This window comes from Tursiops truncatus, chromosome 9 (assembly GCF_011762595.2).
Source record: "Tursiops truncatus isolate mTurTru1 chromosome 9, mTurTru1.mat.Y, whole genome shotgun sequence".
NCBI lineage: Eukaryota > Metazoa > Chordata > Mammalia > Artiodactyla > Delphinidae > Tursiops > Tursiops truncatus.
In genome coordinates, this window is record NC_047042.1 from 26,962,907 (window position 1) to 26,984,376 (window position 21,470).

The window sequence follows — 21,470 nt, forward strand, 5'->3', positions numbered from 1 at the left end:
AAATATTTAATGGGTGCCTTTTGATTATTTTTAAAAACCTTATATGAGTACAGTTGCAATTCTGCTTGCTAATGGTTAAAATTCATTCTCATTTTAATAACCAAAAAATTATACCAAAAATAAATATATTTTCCAATTCAATGTATTTTATCTAAGTATTAAATACAAACAAACACATTTAGTAGGTGTTTAATTTTCTAATCCAAAGTGTGAAAAATTACATCTGTATTTCCTATTTTGTGGTTCTCATTCACACTAGAGTACTCAGAAAGAGATGTTCCCCATCATGTGAAAATTAAAGAATATCTTTTCTGGCATAAGAGCAATGTATAGTAGACAGACATCTCTACAGATAGATGCAATAATTTTCTTTCACATCATAGGCTAAAAACGAAATATAATTGAAGCTTCTTATTGCCCCACCCCCAACTGTAGAAATTTGAGAATCATAAGAAAGCAACACCCTAGGGAGTAAAACTACTTGAGTTAAAACAGTTTAATCTTCAACTCCATTTTAATAATACCTCAGTTATATAAATATTCTCTTCCATTAAAAGTTATATATACCATGTTGGAATCCATATTAGCATGATATTATACATCTATCTATAAAATCTATCTAAACAAATATAGAACAAATATTTTCCTTAAAATCCTCATTAAAAAACAAGCATACACATTAAGATGTAACCAGACCGATCATGTGATAAGGCTTTTTTTTTTTCTTCTTAAATTTATACTTTTTTTGAAAAGAAGTTCACACAGCTAGCTGTACAACTAGCAAGTAGTATCTCTTCAGTTCTCACTGAAGTACATATAGAATCAAATAACATTACATTTCAAAGGCTTTAGCTTTGCACCAATTAGCCAAATACACAGTCTTTTGTACAATCATAACACACTGTGGAAAAACTAGTCTGTTCTCTCCAGTTTATATTCTCTTGGCAAACCATGATCTACTGCTTATGTTAAGCATCTGATTGTCAGATCTGAACAAACTGAATATTCATGATGACAATTAACCATTTACTGTCTAAAACTAAGAAAATACAATGCATCATAATAATTATTATAGGTGAGGCACTCACATCTACAAAGAGACCATTGTTGCAATAGTGGTTTTTAAAAATATTTTAATAGGAGTAGAGTCAGAAGAATTATCAGGATATATGATCACATATATAGATCAGCATTTACCAGGCATTCAGCTTCTCTCTGCAAATGTGATTAAATGTTCTTTGTTTGCATTTAAATTGTCATATATCCAACAGAAGCCATGCTTTTATAAAAAAGTGTTTCAATCATCTCCAAAAGACACACACGATCACAAAGGTTTCCCAGGTTAAACTAAAGGTTTTACGGTTTAGGTTGGGAGGGAGTTCAAGGAATGAAAAGGCAGGGGGCAGGGAGGCATTAGAAAGCTAGTCAAATAAAAGGAAAAGAAAAACTTACCTTTGTAGGATAATTTCAGCCTTGGCACATTGTTCTTCCCATTTTGATAGTTTGCTCTTGCTGTAAGTACTACTCCCCAGAAAAGACAGACAATCCTAGCGAACCAGCCCATGCTGCAGGCACTGTGGGTCCTATGCTGCTTCAGTCTCGGGTCCTGTATTGTGCGGCCACAGAAGTTCAAACAATCTGGAAACTGGAGGTAACAGGTGATTTAGGTCAGTTTCATTCATAAATGCAGACAATCAAGACCTCCAGGCAACACTAACACCTCTTCTTCTGTAACAGTCACTGAAGCCCAGAAACTTCAAACCCTCCAAAAAAAAAAAAAAAAAAAAATCGAGCCAGGCACCGGATAATGAGGCACAACTGTTGTGTGGAAAGAAAAAAAAATCAACAACGGCTGCAGCAGTGGTGCTTAAGAAGCAGTTCCTTTTATCTAGACTCTTCTGATAGCTGGCGGACTCTAATCCTGCTGCCTGCTTCATTCGGCTCCGGGGAAGCAGAATGAAAGGGGAACAGAGAGAGAGAGAGAGAGAGAGAGAGAGAGAGAGAGAGAGAGAGAGAGAGAAACCGTGAGCAGCGCGGACTTTTCCTGTACACATGTAGGGAGAGATGACACAAGATCCCACAGACAGGTTTTCCCAACACTCACTAGACTGGCTGACAATGGGAGAACAGGCGAGCTCAGCCCACTCCCCTTCCCTCCTGTCACACAACACATGCAAAAAACATCTCGTAGAGATTAGAGCCGGGAGCAGAACACTCCAACGTGCCTGTGAAAGGCATGTAGCTATAAATTTACTTCCCAAGGCAAGCGTTGTTTTATAGCCATTTTTAGGTGCAATTTTGATGAAAAAATTCTGAATTCTGCTACCTACATAATTTCCAACTCATGCTCATTATATAATTCTGCTTGGACTTGTGTGTTGTATGTTATACGTATGTTTATGCCTATATACGTATATGGATATGCATATATATGTCTGTCCTTTTCATCAATATAACTTTAACCACTGGAGGTTTTAAAATCTTGTTAGCAATCATTCCCTCCTCCCAAGAAACCCCCTTGGATCAACCACCCCCTTCCCCCGCCCCACTGCAATTTCAGCGAAGAAATTCCTAGTAAAGCCCATTTCAACAATCAGCTCAAGACAAATATAGGTCCACTGAGAATTATAAATTACAACAGGGGATTCTCAAAAGGACACTCAGCATTTAAAAACATGTATGGTTTTCCAGCTCCTGGAATGGTCTGGCTAACATTTTTAGTGCATCACATCTCATTAATTAAAGCCACTTCCCTAGTTTTGGTTTAAAGGGCAGAGGAAGATGACAAAGTTCACAGAAGTCCCTGCTGGGTGTCAAGGACCAACATAAAGAGAATATCTCTGCGTCTTCATGAGCTGGTGAAGGGTTACTAAATTTTCTGTGGACATACATGCATGTATTCAGGCAGTCATACAAACACCATTAATTCTTTTCTAAACAGGCATGTTGCCTGAGGTGTTTAAATTTCCTTTCGTATTTTCTTTCAATTTTTCTCAAAGCTGATATCCTTATGGTTTTGTTTTGTTTTGTTTTGTTTTGAGGAAGGGCGTATGAAGATCAACAGGACAGAACTTTCCCTTCTTTATTCCCCAACTCTCTCTACTCTGCACCCTCCCCCCAACCCCACATACAGCACACGTTAGAAATTTGGAGGAGAGAGCTCTATTTCGGTAATATGGAAATTTCTTGGCTGAAAGGACAGGGTGAGTCTTACAATTAAAAACAAAAACACTTATTGAAAGTGGTTTAGTATTCTTATAAAAAATGACCTAAGCATTGTCACTACAGCTTTCATTACTTAATGTCTATAGACCAATAGAGAAAGAGCAACTCCCTCTGTCCCTCTCTCCCGCCCTCTCTCCCTCTGTGTGTGTGTGCGTGTGTGTGCGTGTGTTTGTGTAAGTGTAGGTGGACGAGGAGGAAGAGAATGAAGAGGATTTAAAGGGGCGAGAATGGGGGAGGGGGAGCAGGGATTCTCTTTCTACTTCACTAGATTGATTCATCAAACAGACCCTATTGTATTTGTCAGTTTCCGCCAGCCTATTGATCAGTCAGTATTGTTAAGAAAATAAAATCCAAAAATAATGTTGATTTTACTGATTCCCACACTTGTTATCCTGAGCACTTTTCACGCTCTAGGCAATGGATTAAGGCTGCAAATGACAAGAGGCTTGTCTGTCTTCCATGGATTACTCTCTATAGACATTCATTCTGCAGAGGAATTCATGTCACTTTGGGATTATTTAGAAGACTGGACTAACGAATTATCCTATTGAAATACCACATATGGTTAAATACTTTAAATACTTGTACCATTTTCATTAATATATATTGTAAATATCTATTTTTCTCCAGCTCTTGTTACCTAGACTAGCAGAGCAAGTTTATATTTGTCAAAACTAAACAGGATAAGCAAATTTAGAAATGTATCCATTTCACTTGCGTAATGTCTAATCCTGAAACATTTTGATGTTGTCCAGGAAAAATAAAAGGTTGTAGGTAAAATTCAGATAAAAGAGGGTCAGAATTGACTCCATGGAGAAGAAAGACATTCAATCTGGAGTCTGAACCACAAAATCATGACAGAATTACTTTATTTTGTAAAATAAATAACTTAATGTTGAAGCCTGGAAGTTGGTAGCACTGACACCCCATGTTTATATACACACAAATTTTTTAAAAACTTTAATGTACTTATTTAACATTTTTCTTACCCTCTAAAATTTTTATGATCTTTGGGTCTTTTCAAACAATTGAAAGTTTAATGAATTCACATTTATATTTACTTATCTGTAATTTTTTTAATTAAAAAATGTGAGAATAGGAAATTTTTTATGTAAGCATAACTGTTCTAGACTGATTAAATTATAAAATAGTAGAAAAGTGTGACCACAGATAGAATTTTTTTAATTGTGGAAGGAAAGAAAGAGGGGGGGGAAGAGAGGAAGGAAGGAAGGGGGAAGGAAGGAAGGAACTACTTCCTGAAAAATACTTACCAAAGTATTTGTAATATTATATTTCTACTGCTTTCTCAATTGACTTTGGTCAGGGTTAAATAAAGTTACTTTCAATGTTTTTCTTATAACACCCAAACATGTGAGGGATGACCGAGGTTAAACCTATTTCTGAATTGAGGTAGATGCAAAGTTGAGGTGGACTTGGGTGGATGTCATCAGAATCTATCAAAATCTGCATGTGTGAAATGTGAATTTTGATTCACCTCCCAAGGAACATTGCTCCCTATTCTGAATCTGTGACCTCAGCCCTGACACGGTCAAGCCTCCTGTATTTGCCACATTAACCATTGATTTTACTGCATCATTTACGTTTTTAAAAGTCATACATAGTATATTGACCTTTTAACGTTGAGTTTTTTTAAGGTACAAGTGAAAAATCTTATTTTGTTTCTCTTAAAGCAGTATCTCTATTTTCAATTATTTTCTAACCCACGATCTACATCATATGCTATAATTTACTTGCAACTGAGTTTATAATATCTTCTTAAATTTCAAGTTTTCAGATGTGATTAAGTCCTGCTACAGAGTCAAATTTAAGCAGGTGTTTAATATGATGATCATGCTGTTGTATATATTTCTGTCAAATAAATCAGTAGTTTTTAATCTCACCCCACTCCATATTGAGATGGATTACAGAGACTTCCAAGTATAAAACTCTTGACAGGCAGTTTTCTGGGTGGCGTGCTTGATTTTCTAGAGAAACAACTCTTCCAACTTCACAACACTTTGGTTAACTCTTCTTTTTCAGTTAAGACCAGTACAGTCAAAGAAGATAGATGTTAAAGCAATTCTCCATTGGAAATGTATTTTTGATTTTTCATATGTTAGCTAAAACTAATGTGTACATTTTTTAAATGTACACTTTCTATAATTTGTTATTTATTAATGAAACAAACTGGGATGGCAATAAACATTGCAGTTTAATAGCAGAAATTGTTCTAATTTGTGAGATGGTATTCCAAGTGCTTCCCCAGGTTATAGACAGCCTGAAACTTTCTGTGAGTGGTAGGTAAAAACACTTGCTATATTTGTGCATAAAAGAATATAAGGAGAAACAGCTTAGATATATTTAAGAGACTGAGTGGATTAAGTGTACTTGATGCTATGGTGCACTTCATTAAACATACCTGCCTCTCCCTGCAATCCCGCTCCACCCACCATTTCACTATGGTTAGATAAACACCCCCAAAGGGTGTACCAGCCACAAAAGTAGAGGACCTCTTTAAGAGAAATTATGAAGTTAAGAATTTCAAAAGGAGTTGGTTAACCAGCTCTCCTAACAAAAAACACCAAGAAGGAAACCAATACTAAAAAACAAACACAAATTTCCGTACTCTTCCCAAGGTGTTATTCAATTGAGTCATGTAAAAAAATATATATTAGTTTCCATTCAACATCTGCTATCTCCCTTTTTTTCCTTCAAGAGAATGCTTCATTAGTATATGAGAAAGACCTATGATCAACAGAATTACAGCAAATATCAGATTAGAACATTTGCCCTTGCTCTGACATCTCATGCTGGAAATTCATTTTTAATGAGGGTTTTTCTGGTACAGGGAAGTTGAATTATTATTTTTTTTTCTAAAAAAGAATTGTGTGGGTGAAAACATTCTTTAGAAGATCAAAAGACATCTTATTAATTGGGAAAACTAAATAGTTGATGTATTATTCATTCTAGCCAAAAAATGGTAGTTATTTAAGAACTACTGCCGTAGTCGCTGAGAATGGGGGGCTTGGTGGCAGCAGGTTAAAAGCAATATTTAAGAAATTAGGTTAAACTTTTTTAAAAATCTGACCCCTGTGAATGCTTTTGGGGCAAGCAACGTGTGAAAGCATGAGTTGAGAGGAAGGATTGGTACAAGGCAGAAGGAATTCAATCTCTAGGGAAGCATTAACTCCTGTCTTTGCCTATTACCCACCCATGAACAGAGATCTCAGTAAAATAAGCTAGCCCCTCCTCGGAACTGAACTTGCAACAGTTTAAGAGAAAACAGTTTTATGTCTTCTCTTGTGACATCAGTGTTCATCATGAGATTTAAGGTAAATAGGGACTCAAGATAAAAGCCTTTTTGTTTTTCAAATGAATTAACATGATAGATGTTAAATCAATGCAGGGGTCCGGAAACTGGCCAGTCACGTTAGCTGTGGCTCTAGATTTTAAGAAAAATTTAAACCATTAAGGGGTATCAGAAATTACAGGGGAAGTTCTTTAGCAGTAAGGTGAGGCGGTAGCTTCCCTTTCCTTGAGAATTTGATTCGAAGGGCTAGCAGGTGAGTTTTATTAAGTTTGTGGGCGGGGGGAACAGAAGAGAGTGACAAAAAAGGGATGCATAAAATTTTATGTTTAGTGTCTATGTAGCCAAAAGTGGCTAAAATCCAGTTATAGGAACAGGATTTACCATTTCCACAGTCTCTCTTTTCTTTCGACTTTTTAAATCGATCATATTTTTCAACATTTCAAAATGTTTTAAACATGGGACTTTTCCTTTTTCACCTAGTTAAGCAGTGGAATCACTACAGTTTCTTTATTAGATTATCTGATAAGTGAATGCAGTTTTCCAGAATATTAATCTATTGCAATAATTAAACACTGAAAATACCAGAATACCTGTTTGTGTTTTTTGTTATTGTGGTGGTGTTTTGTTTTGTTTTTAAGTGAGAGTGTCTCCACCTCAACTCAAATGGAACAAGAAAGTTTTCAAGTGAGACAAAAATCCCATTGTTAATACTGATCAGTACAGGCTAGGCAGTGAGGAGGAAAAAATGAGGCATCCCTGGAATACAAATGAAATGAGCAGGTTGGCTGTTGAGTGTTTCAGGACATGAAGTTATTAGTTATTTGCTTTCAGCAAAGGTATAGCACACAGTTTCTCACTGAATAAACAAATAAGCAGATCTGTACTAAACAAAACAAAGTGAAGAAACTAGGCAGTATTGTTTAAAGGACTACTTTCCATCTGACTCAGGCAAAGCAGATGCATATAGTTTCCCTATGTTACCACTGAAAAGAATGTTGCACCTCAGATGTAAGTTTACTAAAATCTGTATGTTCTAGGAAGCAGCCTATTTTCTTTTCTTAAAAATGTTTTTAAAGAGTTTGAAACTGATTACGATAGGGAACAGAAATGCTGAAGCCTAGAATTAAAGCTCCTTAAAAGTCTTTATTATAATGGCAAAACCAACTGTTTGGCGAAAGGTGACTCCAAAACTACAGTGCATGCTGCTTTTCAAGGGCACAGAGTTCTCCAAATTGCAAGAGTTAGGAAGAAAGGACTTCAATTATTTTCTTCCCTATTCTGTATTGTTTCAAGTGTTAAATATCATGTGGTCTAGTCTATGCTCTCCGTTTTTTTCTTTTGTGATGTGGGGTTGGTGTCAGAATTATATGCCAGGTTTCATTTCACTGCCTTGGCTACAGGAGCAGCTGTCACCTTATGGGAGAGATTAGGAAACGCCTTGTTTATTAGTTAACAGTTATTATTTACAAGTGATTTAGGAAGAAAATTCAAGTCTCCACCATTTTCCCTCAGGGCATATTCAAAGAATAAGTCTCTTTGCAAATCAATCAACATAAATTCATTTTCTCATGCCGTATTGATGAGAAGAGAAAATAACATCCAATATGTCCAGCCTTGAATCTTCTTAAATTACAGATCCAAGTTGAAAATGGTTTGACTTGAGGACTTAAATGGCGATCTGATTAGTCTCTTGCTTGTTCTTTCAAAGTTGATGAATAACTTTAGTAACTTAAAGCACTTGAAAGGCCCTCAAATATCTAATAGACAGAATATTATAAAACACCCTTTGTGGCATAAAAATAATGTCCACTACCACAAATAGTATTCTCACACAGTTTTTAACTCTATTATCTCAAAGTTTAGCAATTAACTGTAATAATGTGCTGATGATACATAAGAAAAAAGCCCACTAGTTAATTTTTGAACTTAAAATTTTAAACGAGTGTAATCCTTGCTGTGTAATTTTGTAGAAATAACATTTGATGTTTTTTGATACAATCAGATAGTTTGGTGGTCTTGTTTTGGCATATTAAATAATTACTGCCAATTTAATAATTAATAAATAATTTACTGCCAATAATTACTGTGAAACCTATTTCAATTCCGTTAAGCTAAAATAAAAACACTTAGAGAAATAAGAAAACTAAATTTGAGTGAATCACACTAAATATGGGAATCTATTTCTTGGGCTGTCAACGTGAGTTTGTAGGTGTTTGCTACTGTGTGTAACCCAGCACATCTTATTTGGTTCCAGAGATGTAATTTTAGATACATATACTCTTTCTTTACTCTTAAATCCAGTCACATTTGAAACCATTTTACTTATATTTCTTGAATTGTTTCTTTTATATTTACCCATTTATTCAAGAAGATTTTGAGAATTGCCTAGGTGTCAGTCATTGTGTCTTGTAAAACAAATTACAAGTTTTTTGAGAATTAGTGATATATAGTCCTGCTAACCAATGCCAATTTATCCTTTTTAAAAAAATTTTTCTACCATAAAAAAAAATTTTTTTTCTACCATAAAGATAAAAAACATCTACAAAGCTTTCTGTACCCATTTTGGTCTAGAGAGAGAGATTTATTTATTCATTCATTCATTCATTTATTTATTTACTTACTTACAATACATCTCTCCTGCTCTTTTCTTTTCATCAAATCCTGTACCTGTTTTCATTCTGTCTAGTAATATTTTCTCTATTGCTGTGGAAGACCCTACCCGATGACAGACTGTCTATGTATTTTCCTGGATTACTCCTGATTATAGGCTACTATAGTCCCCTAAAGTTAATATGCCTATATCAGGATTTTGCATTAGGGACTCAGGATATAAGATTGCTTTTTTTTAAAAAAAAAGGTTTGCATACTTTTTTCACAATGTTTTGTGAGTCTTCTAGAAGCTCTCTCCCCTATGATTCTATGGTGCTAGGTGCATATATCTAGTTTAGCTCTTATTACTTTATATTATAATAAATTTCCTCAACAGACTCTAATCTCAAAGAGAACAGAAACTTTTTCTCATTATTTTATTTTCAGTGCTCGGCATAACCTCTGGCACAGAGTAAAGTTTAACCTATTAATTAATGGATTAATTAATTAATTAAAGGGTCAGGGGAAATATATGTTAGGCCCAGAAATCTCACAATTTGAATAAATAGTTCGGTAGAAATAGTTTCTTTGCAGGTACAATTATACTAGTTTTCCACGCTCTTATACTAAACATGGATTGGAGTGTAGAGAGTAACATTGATAGAGTTCTAACTTGTTCATTTAAAATGCTGCTAAAGTAACCACATTATAGTCCATAAAATAAAATATGTTTGGTCTTTTCTTCAAAGCATGGAAAATTATTTTTGTTATTATTATTTTTTATTCAATTATAGATTTCTTTTCAGATTAAAGACCTCTCTTCAGATTTCCTACAGCCTGCAAATTATTACAGTATGTTGCTAAATCGGACATTAATCAAAATGAACATTCTACAGTATTACCAAATATACAGTGTTTTCAAATGGCAATAAGTTCTTATTTTTTTATTTTAAAAATTGAGTGGTGTTTATAAAAATCCCGGAAAGAAAGCCACCACAATTGTGAAAATGCATATATTATATGAGACAGGACACCTGGGTTTAAATCACAAGATCACAATTTGTAGCAATATAATTGAAATTTTAGTTTCTTTGGCTACAAATGAGATTGGGCATCTCTCAGCTTCCCAGTGGCTGTTAGGACCAAACCAGTTATCATATTTGACACTGCCCGGTACGAGGACATTCAGAGAGCCAGTGTTCCTAGGCAGAATTTCCACCTTCACAGAGCATGGAGCCGGACTCTGCAGTTCAGCGTTTGACCAAACCTCTGGACATCAGAATTGAATATGGGGGGCCAGGGTATCGTGTAAATATTGTTGGTAAAAAACAGTGATTCTAAAATGCCCTTTTGCAGAAAGAAAAGACAACCCTTTGAGAATCATTGCAAATGTTAGATGAAAAAGAAGAAAGGAGAACATAGGCTGCTATTACTTCTGTGTGTTGAAATGTTGTCCTTTAAGTATCACATGTTCGATTTTAAATGCACCAAATTTACATATCAAGTGCAGGAGGTTTGATCACAAAGAATAAGATAGCTAAATGGAAATATGAAGAGTAGAGAAGGCTGCAGCAAGTGGAGAAACCCTGTCTTAGACTAACAAGCATGAAGTTGCCTTCGCTAACCAGCCCTGCAACCCCAGGCAGCTGCAAATGGAAGGAGAGCGGCGTTTCCCATCTTAACAAACTGCCAGTGACTCACTTGGCCAGATGTGGTTTTGAGATCCTCCACCTTTCACAGCTCACACAGTATAGAGAGAGTTGTATCTTTTACGGTAACTCAAGCCTTAAATTAGTGGAGGGCCCATTATTAGCACTAAATCCTCAACCTGCAAGTGGTTTTTAAAATAACCTAAGTTGCAAGCTTCATGAATCAGTATTTACGTTGCAGAGCAAATATTTTTCCCAGATAAGTGTCATACTTAACTTTAGGAAGCAGAGAAGTTTAGGTCAACAGGTGAAACACCTGTACAACTATTATGGGAATATTTCCTACTACTATTTATATTTTAAGCTATTATGTCTCATAGGTCAACAGCACTATTTAGTATTTTAACTGTTAGAATTGTTTTTCATGCTGTTTTCAGAACACTAGGGAATCTTGATTGGCTGGTAAATAAGTTAATTTTCCATTCTAGTGGAATGTTTTACTATAATAGCTTCAACAGAAACAATTTCCCTTTACCTTTATTATTACTGTTAAAATACACTGGCAGAAACAGGACAATGATTAACATTATACCACTATCTTTGAACAGTTTCTTAAATCTACAAATGGATACCCCCAAAATATCATTTAGAGTCACAAAATAAATTTTTATGGATATATTAAACTACAAAATAAGTCCATTTTCATATTTATTTTCGTTATAATTGCCAGACGTCAAAACATTACGAAGTATGAAAATACAATTGTCACAATCTGAATAGAATTCCGATTTCTATTTTTGCACAATTATCAGTGCATGGCAAAACTTTCTAGATTCACTGGACATAAGTTTTGGGATATGCTAAGCAGATTTTAAAGAAAGACTCATGTTTTATAAACCTATATGGAATTTTAAAAAAATCTGTCCAGTGTATTCCCTCAAAAAATGCTGTTTCAAATGTATTTAGCAGCATTTTCAAATGTTCATTCAACAAATGTAGAAAGCCACTTAGACTCCCACTAAATTGAGTCTATCAGAAAGTGGTTCAAATGTCACTAATTGTTTTATAGGAATAATCATATTGTAGCTTTAAACAAACTTAAGCTTTAGTCTACTTTAAGACTGGAGTGCCCGGATGAAAATAAAGACCCTTTTGCTGAAATAGAGACGACTGAGTTACATTTAACAAGATGCAGGATGTGGCACTTGAGGGATCTAACACTGGCGGGCTGTGCGCCACCCCAGCAGCTAGATCACGTTTCCTTTGCCTCAAACGATTTCAGAATAATTTCATAAAAATGACATGATTGACACTCTAGCTTTCTTCCCATTCTGATGTATTTAAATGTTAATATCTCTGCAATGCATTGATACTTTAAAACTATTAGAAAAGAAATAAGCCAGCAATTTTACTTGGGTGAATTTTACTATACAAATTAAGACGACCTTTTATTTACTCTAAAGGTTTTCCCTAATTGCTCTTACTTTTCTAATTTTCTGTGCGTGTTTTCATTAAATGGGCTTTGGAATACTTTCCACAGTCCTTTCCGTCAAGTATAAAAATGAGTGACTGGGTACTGTAACAAATATGGGTAAGATATCTTTTTCTATAGACATTACGTAAACATAACATTATTGTAAGTGTCCCCTTCCCTAGTTCATTCTATCTCTAATTTGGTTATTCCCCTCTTTAAATTCAATTCTCTACAAAGTCTTCCAAAATAAATTATTTTAACTCTAGTCATCCCAACAGTCATTAGGCATTATGAGCTAAATCTCTGTACACATGTATTCTGTTTGGGGCATTTTTTATGTATTCATTCTGTCAATGAAGTGCACAAATCATGAATATATTTGTCTTCAATAGCACTTTAATTACAGGACAACTTCAATGGTGATGGTCCTATGGCCTATTTCCTGTGAAGTTCCTAGTGCAGTTCTTTTCCCACAATGGGTCCTCCATAAATGTAAGTGAATGACTTCCTGACTATTGTCAAGGATCCCGAGAGAATGCAGGATGGTGTTGGCAGCAAGAGACAAAGCTGGCTGTCAAAATTGTTATATTCAGATGAACAGCAAAAAGTTGAAAGAGATCTGAAAGTTTTCGGAAGCACCCTGCCCATTTTGTCAAAAACTGTTTCAAAGAATTTTATGTATCCTGAACTCATGAAGATTGGTTTGAAAAACAAATCCCAGAATTCAAGAAACTGTTCAATGACTAATTTGCTTTATTGAGAAAGAAAAAAGAGTAAAAAATATGGTAGTTTAAAAATGATATTTACCTGAAGAGATTACTATGTTCTAGTGTGGGATATGCAGAAAAGTATTTTGTAGTAGGTTGCTGAAATATCCTTAAATAATAGAATTTCGTTAGGTATAGGTTTGACACAAATGGCTTTCATCTTGCCCAGTTCTCTGACCCATAAGCTAAATATCAGGTATTATAACATTTAAGAGGTAAGGCTTCTTCCTGTGTAAGTAGGTGTGGGAAAAATGTGTCGCCCTTTTCCTGGGAGGTCAGTGGGGCGCTGGTGGGTGAGGCAGGTTTCCATTCAGTTGTTCTGCACTAAAGAAGTGCTGCTATGAGAGAATGAGGCTGGGTACGCATGTAAGGAGGGCCTTAAAACAGTGAGACCACGAGCAGTTTGAGGTTAAGCGAACACCTTTTCTACCAAGATTTTAAAGCATTGTAGTCTTATGTATTTTATATATGCATGCACGTATACAGGTAAACCTGTGTATATACATGTTTATATATATATACATTTACACACACATATACACATGCACTGAATGTAATTCAACAGAAATTTATTGAATTTCTGTGCCAGGCATTCTGTGCTAAAACAGTAAAAATTCAAAGACAAATGAACACATTCCTTACCATGAAGGATTTGCAATTGCATTGGAGAGGCAACATAAGACTAGCCTTTTAGAAATATACACCTACAATCTCCTAGATGCCATTCAATTATAAACTTTAAAACACAGACAAAAGATAATTACTCTCATTTTTTAGAAGTACTTAGCTAGGCTGAGGTAGTTTTCAATAATGTGTAATAAAATATTTTTCTTCTTTCTCGAATGATACAAACTCATGTGTAATTTCTGGCATGTTAAGTACAAGTGGAACAGTTGGCTTTGACCAATATCCTTATTCTGAAGAATTACTACTCTCAGATTCCAGTCTTGGAAAAAGTGATAAAGGCTATTCTCAGAAATCAGACTCAAGATATAGAAAACTGCAGCTTTCTGATTAGTGCATTTTAAATGGGTCTAAAGGTAAATACCGTCACCTAAGTCTCATTACAAGCAATGGATACGATGTATATTAAATGCTCTCAAAGTAATGTTCAACTTCTAAGTAGTATGTTTTATACAACTAATTGGCTATGGCCTACACACCCTGATTCAATTTTAAATATCAAAGAATTTTCTTCGTGACTAATACTTGCATTTTAAAATTGTTTTTCTTCTGAGTATTTTACTTCGTGTTTACTGGAGATGAAATGCACTTTTCAGACCTCTATTTTGTTACTTATACCTGGAAAGAATCTAGAATGAAACAGGAAAGCAGAGATGAACATTCTGTAACACATTCTCATTGATTCTATTAATTTTAGAGATGAGCCTTGTACATTCCTCAGTGGTCCAAGTAGGAATGACAACAACAAGAACACTTCATTGTTTATTCCACATAGTGGGGTGTGTGTGCATGTGTGTGTGTGTTGCAGGGGAGCTGTGTGTAGGCTCACGTCTGACCCAAGTACATGGATTACAGGGGTTTTTTTTGGCGGTACGCGGACCTCTCACTGTTGTGGCCTCTCCCGTTGCAGAGCACAGGCTCCGGACGCGCAGGCCCAGCGGCCGTGGCTCACGGGCCCAGCCGCTCCGCGGCATGTGGGATCTTCCCAGACCGGGGCACGAACCCGCATCCCCTGCATCGGCAGGCGGACTCTCAACCACTGCGCCACCAGGGAAGCCCAGAATTACAGTTTTAAATAGCAAGTAAGGAGGCAGTAGAGTGTGATGAGAAAAATCCAACCTGAGTCCTAGTTCCGGCTTGGGCACTAACGAGTTATGTGTTATTAGATAATGAATTTCTTGGGGCCTCAATATCCTCCTCTAAAAGTGAGCTAACTGGAAGAGATACACTCCACCTCTGGCTCCTTCTAGCACTGAAAATCCTATATCCTAAAGTATATTTCCAAGCCATAGTGTGAAATTTATCACTTAAATGTTCAGCAATATTTAATTATTTTAGTTAGAAATAAAAATTTAATAATTCATTTTGCTCCAGATAAAACTGTAATTTCAGTTGGGGAATAGAAAAAAATTGTTATATAATACTGTGTTATTAAAATATTTGAAAATATCTATGATGGTCCCAATGTCAAATTATTACTTTATTAAATAGAACTCAGTTATAATATACCTCCTATACTAGTTTCTGAAGTAAGTATTTAGGATAAAATCAGTTATATCATTCTGATGTTAAATGTAATTGCCATGATGCAGAAGAATTTGACTGAAGTTAAGGTTTTTGGAGAATGTTTACTGTTCCTATCATTTGAGGAAGAAAAGTTAAATTCCTTCTTCAGAGAGGGTTAATAGAAACTATAATGCACATGTTCAATTTATATTCTTCTCATTTAGTTACATTAAGATGTACATTTAATAGAAAACACTACTAATGATGATAACTTTAACTTTGCTTATTTCAATGGCTATTTATCAATCATTTTCAGATACTGAACTAGTTGCTATGGGGAAGAAAGGAAATGAATTAAATGTGATTCCTGCCCTTGAGAAGGTCCCAATCTAGTCAGGGAAAGTTACAGCAAAAGAAGATACGAACACAAAATGCTAACTGCTCAGATAGAGCAGATGACAGGCATTTAGCCCAGCTGGGATATTATAGAGGCTTCCTGTGGGAGATGGTGCCTGTGGCGGGTCTTAAATGATAAGTAAGAGCAGGTGAAGAAAGATAAGGAGGTCGTGCCAGGGCTTCAAGCAAAACACAAAGCCACAAAATAGGAAAGCATGTGTGAGTGCAGGAAATGGGAGCAATTTTGCCATTAAAAGGGTGTAAAGAGCAAAGAGAAGAGGGAGGAGAAATCGGCAGGGGCCAAATGAAAAACGTGTCTATATCGTCACGCTTGTAATTCTAATATAGGTGATGAAAAGACACAGAGGACATCCAAGAGGATAAAGCCATTGATAAAAGATTTGCTTTTTAGGTAAATGAGCCTCGTTGCAGTGGGAAGGATGTAATGACTAGCAACAAACCTGAAGGTAGGACGGCCAAGTAGGTTTCTCTTGTAACAGCCTAGATCAGAGGTGACAAGGCACCTAATCACGGCAGTAGATCATGAAAGGGCACGAGAAATCGCAAAAGGGAGATACAAACAGGCATGCTTTGATGCCTTCCTGATGAAAGATTTGACAAGCAAAAGGATGGCGAAGTGGAATTTTCCATTTCCTGTGCTTTTATTACAATATTGTAAATAATGCAATTATTTACAATGATTCCCATGCTTATGGCATGGATGAATAGCACTATTAACTGAAACCAGCAAGAGAAGAAGATGAGCAGATATGTTTGAGGAAAAAGAACAGTGTTCAATTGTGCACTTATTGGTTTTGAGAAGATTACTAAGTATATATTTTAGGTACACATAAGCAGTTTGGTAAGTTAGTTGAAAGCCTGAATATCAGAGACAAAGATTAGGGTTTATGTAGAAATTAGGGTCAATATAGAGAGAAAAACTGGGCTGAGGAGAGAACCACGGATGGCACGTAAGGAACAGGCAAAAGAGGAGAACCCCAAACAGGGGAGTGTGACAACTAAGTGTAGAAGGACAGGAAAAACAACATCACGAATACCCAGGTAGAAACTCTTTAAGGAAGTCAGCCAAATGTGGGAGAGGGACGTGGAAGCTGGCCTATGCAAGTTCTATTTGAATAGGTAGTTTGAAAATCATTCTTACTCCTTACAAGAACTGATTCAGACGTGGGAACAGAAGCCAGATTGCAGTGGGTTTTGTGAAGACCAACTGCAAGAGAAATAGGTAATAATTAGTTGATTTTGGCTAATCAGCTTTCTCCCTTTCTCAAATACGAAATGACATATAAAAAGTCTTTACCTTCCTAGAATCCTGAATTCACAATGAGATTTTAAACATCTACTCTGCAAATGGAAACTATTTAGAATACATAACAGTCTTCATTTATCATCACCACATTGGGGAATTTGATTCCCTTTTCTTTCAAATAATTTGGTTTAATTTATTTCTTTATTTTTTCCCCAAGTGTTATTACAGGCTCCTCATAGAAGTTGATTCACTGATCACAATGTAATATTATGCCCTTAGCTTTTATTGTAGGATGATATAACAAATGATCTCAGGAGGAAAACTCTTCCAACATCTGCAAAACCACTATTCATTATATTAGTCAACATCTCAAAGAACGATACACATGATAAATTCCTCCCAGAATTTAATGCCAGGAAGTCTTTCTCTGATGAAGAACTGATATATTCCTTTTCTCAGTATGTGGGAACTTATTTCTTTTCAACCTTGGTTGATGGGAAGTTTAAAATGAAATGTAACGCTCACGTGTGGAAACCAGCTATTTCTAGTTTCCTGGTTAGTTCCTGGAGAGCACCTTTTCTATTCTTTTTGAGTTTTCTTGTTCTGTACTATTTTAATCGTATGTGTATGTCCATGTATATGTCTATTTACTGAAGTCCTCTTAAAACGTTATTAAAATAAGAAGTTCAATGAACAACAATAAAAATCATAGTAATAAAGTATTTGGTCAGCATTTTATTTCATTTTCTCTTCATTCCTTTTGAAGGTTTCTTTTCCCTTCCACACAAACCCATGTTAGAAGAAAAGCATATTTTTGGTATTATTTTAATTAAAGATAAACTTCTCGATGAGTATTTAAAATCAATCATTTCTTTTTTTTCATATACTTAATTTCAAGAAAAGCAATACAACAGAATTTAATTCTGGCTTGAAGAACATTATTAATTTACTACACTTCTCTTATTTTTAATTATATAATACTTAAGCCTAGTACAAATATCCATGGTGATTTTTCTTACAGGACATTTAACTACACTTAGAACCACTTGAGACTGTAACCTAATTCTAACCAATTTTATGACATTCTCTTCTAATAGAATACTTTTGGTGTGCTGCCCTTCTGCCTCATTTTCCTTCAACAGAACTTCCTAAGAACTTCTCTTCTAATAGAATCCTTTTGGTGTGCTGCCCTTCTGCCTCATTTTCCTTCAGCAGAACTTCCTAAGAACAGTGTGAAGAGTGGCAGGTACAAATAAAGGAATACAAATAATGAAACAAGGAAGAGCATTTATGGAATGTTTACAGTTTGAGTGTAGGCATGAGAATTGTAGAAGGGGATTTGATATGAGAACTAGCAAAACCTGCTTTTTTATTTTTATTTTTTACAAGAAATCCCCAAATATACTTTATAAGATAAATCCCTTCCCATCCTCATGACCCATCTCAAATGCCACTTTTTCTTTGAACACTTCCATAAAACTCTAGACAGTTATCAGTGCCCTTTTTTGGATTCCTGACGCACTGTGTTCTTAACGATTTTAATGGAATCTCAAAATACATTGTAATGATTTCTTTAAAGTTCAGCTTCCTTCCTCTCTTCACAGAGAGGAATTATACCTTATTTGCCTTATAACCTAAGCAGTGAGCACTAGGCTCTCAAAAAAGGCTGGTTTTGCTAAAATGCATGAAAGAAGGAAGGAAGGAATGAGGCAGACATGTAGGTTGAAAACTGAAGAATAATGAGGCACTGCTCTGGAATTTAAATATTTCACTTTCTGGATAGTCAAATGATTATAGAATTGGTGGTAACATTTCTACTGATGGCATAAGGTAGCAAGGGTAAGAACCCTAGTAAGAATGTGAGAAGTTGGGAAAATAAACCTGTCTCTTACGAAGTCAACATTAAATCAACACAGTGCCCTGGACTTGTGACGCAGAATTACCATTCAAATATCACCTAATTCCCAGAACAAAAAAAGCTTGAATTGAACCTGCCTGATACTATTAGCAGAGTGAGCATAAGAAGGTGCACATCACAAGGAGGTAGAACGGCCATGAAGGCAGCAAGAGAAAAGACCCCAAGCCAACTCGTGGCAGTGCACAGCACTTGCATTTCCCCTGGATTTTCATTTTTTGAAAAGGGGAGATTGTCCCAACACCATCATGAAAAGAGACGCATCCAGCTATGCCCCCAACATGATGTTCTTCAACAACAAACTTCTTTCCCTTTTTCTGGCTCCAGGCAGTATGCTTACAAGGAGGGAATGTGACTGTCATGAAAATATGAGCACTGTGGGTTTTGTGACATTTAAGTTTCTTATTGTACCTGATAATAAATATTCTGATTGATTACACAGTAATAACACGGATTGCTTCTTGATTGTCCACAGTAAGCCAGGTGTGCTTGTCACCATCTGACATATAATATATTTTAATTATACGGATTTTGATTGTCTTCTCCCTTTTAGAAAATATTCCCCATGCCTAGTCTGTTTTAGTCTATATCCCCAGCACCTAGAATAATACCTAGTACATGGTAAGTGTTACTAATTAGTTATTGAATGAATGAATTCATAACACATCTGGAAGTATAGCTATGAAAAGCTAATGGACTCAGTTTTTTCATTCACTCTGAAAGAAATATATTTTTTCTATGCCATATAGAAAACATACAATATTTTATAATAGGGCTGATAAGACTGTGGTGTCAGTTTTTTAAAAATATATTATTATTACTACTACTACTTTAAACCTACTACTAATTTAAACTACTACTACTTTAAACCTATTATTACTACTACTACTTTAAACCTAAGCTTTAAACTATTAAACACTAATATTCATTGAGCAAATACTTACTGATGATGATCCTTTTTGTCCTTTATTTAAAAGTGACTCTGGTAGTAAAAGATAATCTCACTTTCAGGTTTTCTTATAGACATAAGAGCAGTTAGAAAAGTAGCTTGTTGTATTAAGGATTTAAGAATCTATGGTAAATATATTTTTAAAATATTTTTTCAAACTCTGACCCCTTCTCAAGTTTAAATTAAACTGACATTTTTTTGTCAGATGAAAACAGCACAACAGAAGACTAAACTCAAATTATGCCACAGAGAATAAATAAGAAATTGTGTAATAGCCATTGCCTCTGAGTCATGTTAGGCAGAATGACAAATGGACGATAATACACGTAATGACATGGCAGTCTTTGGCTTTGCACAGAGGTCCCTAAATATTTTGCACATGCTTGGAATACATGGACGTCCAGTTGACAGACTCTCCAAGAAAATTCTAAAGTTAGATACCAGCTCTAAATTGGTATCAGGAATTTAATAAAAAGGGATGTACTTGGAGGCTTTTAGGTCATCACACAAAGTGGTCTTCATTGTGTTTTATTTGGCATTGTCATGTTTGGAAAAACAGAGTACAAAGAACTGAACATTAAGGCAGTGATTCTCTTTCCCCCCATACTGCAATCAGTTTGAATAGCAGTGGATATGCGCTTCGTGTTAATTGTGCCAAAACAGCAGCAGCATGAATGCTAAATTATTCACCATGTTCACAAACTGTCAAATGGGGCAAATAGCCAACTATTCAAAATAATTGCAAAAAGATTGGCACAGCTGTAATGTGTTTTCAGTGTGTATTCCGTATCCTCCTGAAACCAATATTCAATGTAGTGAAACGAAGGCTTCTCTTTGATAGACTCAGGAGAATTTACATTTCATTCATAAATATTTCAAGTAAAAATTAATTTATTTGTACTATAATTTTCTCCTCTCTAATAATTTTAAAATACCAAAATATATCTGGATAAGGAGAAATTAGCAATAAAAAGTGAACCGTCAAATATATATTGATGAAGTGTTGAGATGTGCTTTGTCTCCTATCATTAAATGGGAACAAAGTTATCATTTCTAAATTGCATGACTATTTTTATGGTAATGAACACACTTGTAAAAATTTCAAGTATGTAAGAAATTTAGCTTCCATTCTAAATTTTATGTTATAATAATATTGCTTGCTAGTTTTACCATGTGCTACAGTGTTTAAATGCAATACTTTTTAAAAAGATGAGGCAGGGGACATGCCAAGGAGGGAAACAGAGAAGGGAAGGAGAGAGGGAATAGGGAAGAAATTAAACAAGGCAAGGTTTAAAATCTCTCTTTTTAAATATCCTCCCCTGGGAGCTTAGATCTGCCTTTTATCTTTTTTAAGCATTCATTCTTCTTGCCAGTAAGAATAGATTTATGAATAAATTCACACTAATTTTATGATTTTGAATGGAGCTTCTAATTTCCATTCTTGCTAATAGTCAGTTACTATTATTTAATATATAACTTCAATATATTTCCCATTCATATGGGCTATGAAAATAGCCTAAAATTAAAAATACTAAAATATTTTAAAAATTATTTTTATACAGAACTTTTGAAAATTTCTGAAGATTTTATAGCCCTATACTGGTTAATAATAAAGGAATATTTGAATGATGATGAATATTTATTTAATGATGACGGAAACTGAAGAAAGAGGGATTTTTATACAGTAAATTTTCATGAAGGAGTGATCTCAAAGAGGAATTTAAATTTAATCTTAGAGA

General features: G+C 35.0%; 1 protein-coding gene across 1 annotated transcript in view; it reads right to left on the reverse strand.

Moving 5' to 3' along the window:
• SEMA3A (semaphorin 3A) overlaps positions 1 to 21,470 on the reverse strand; it is a 329,851-nt gene that overhangs the window by 232,626 nt on the left and 75,755 nt on the right. The window contains exon 3 of the mRNA XM_033862942.2: positions 1,453 to 1,645. Coding sequence (XP_033718833.1) covers positions 1,453 to 1,564 — 112 coding nt within the window. The 5' untranslated portion in view covers positions 1,565 to 1,645. The remainder of the gene's footprint in view (positions 1 to 1,452; positions 1,646 to 21,470) is intronic.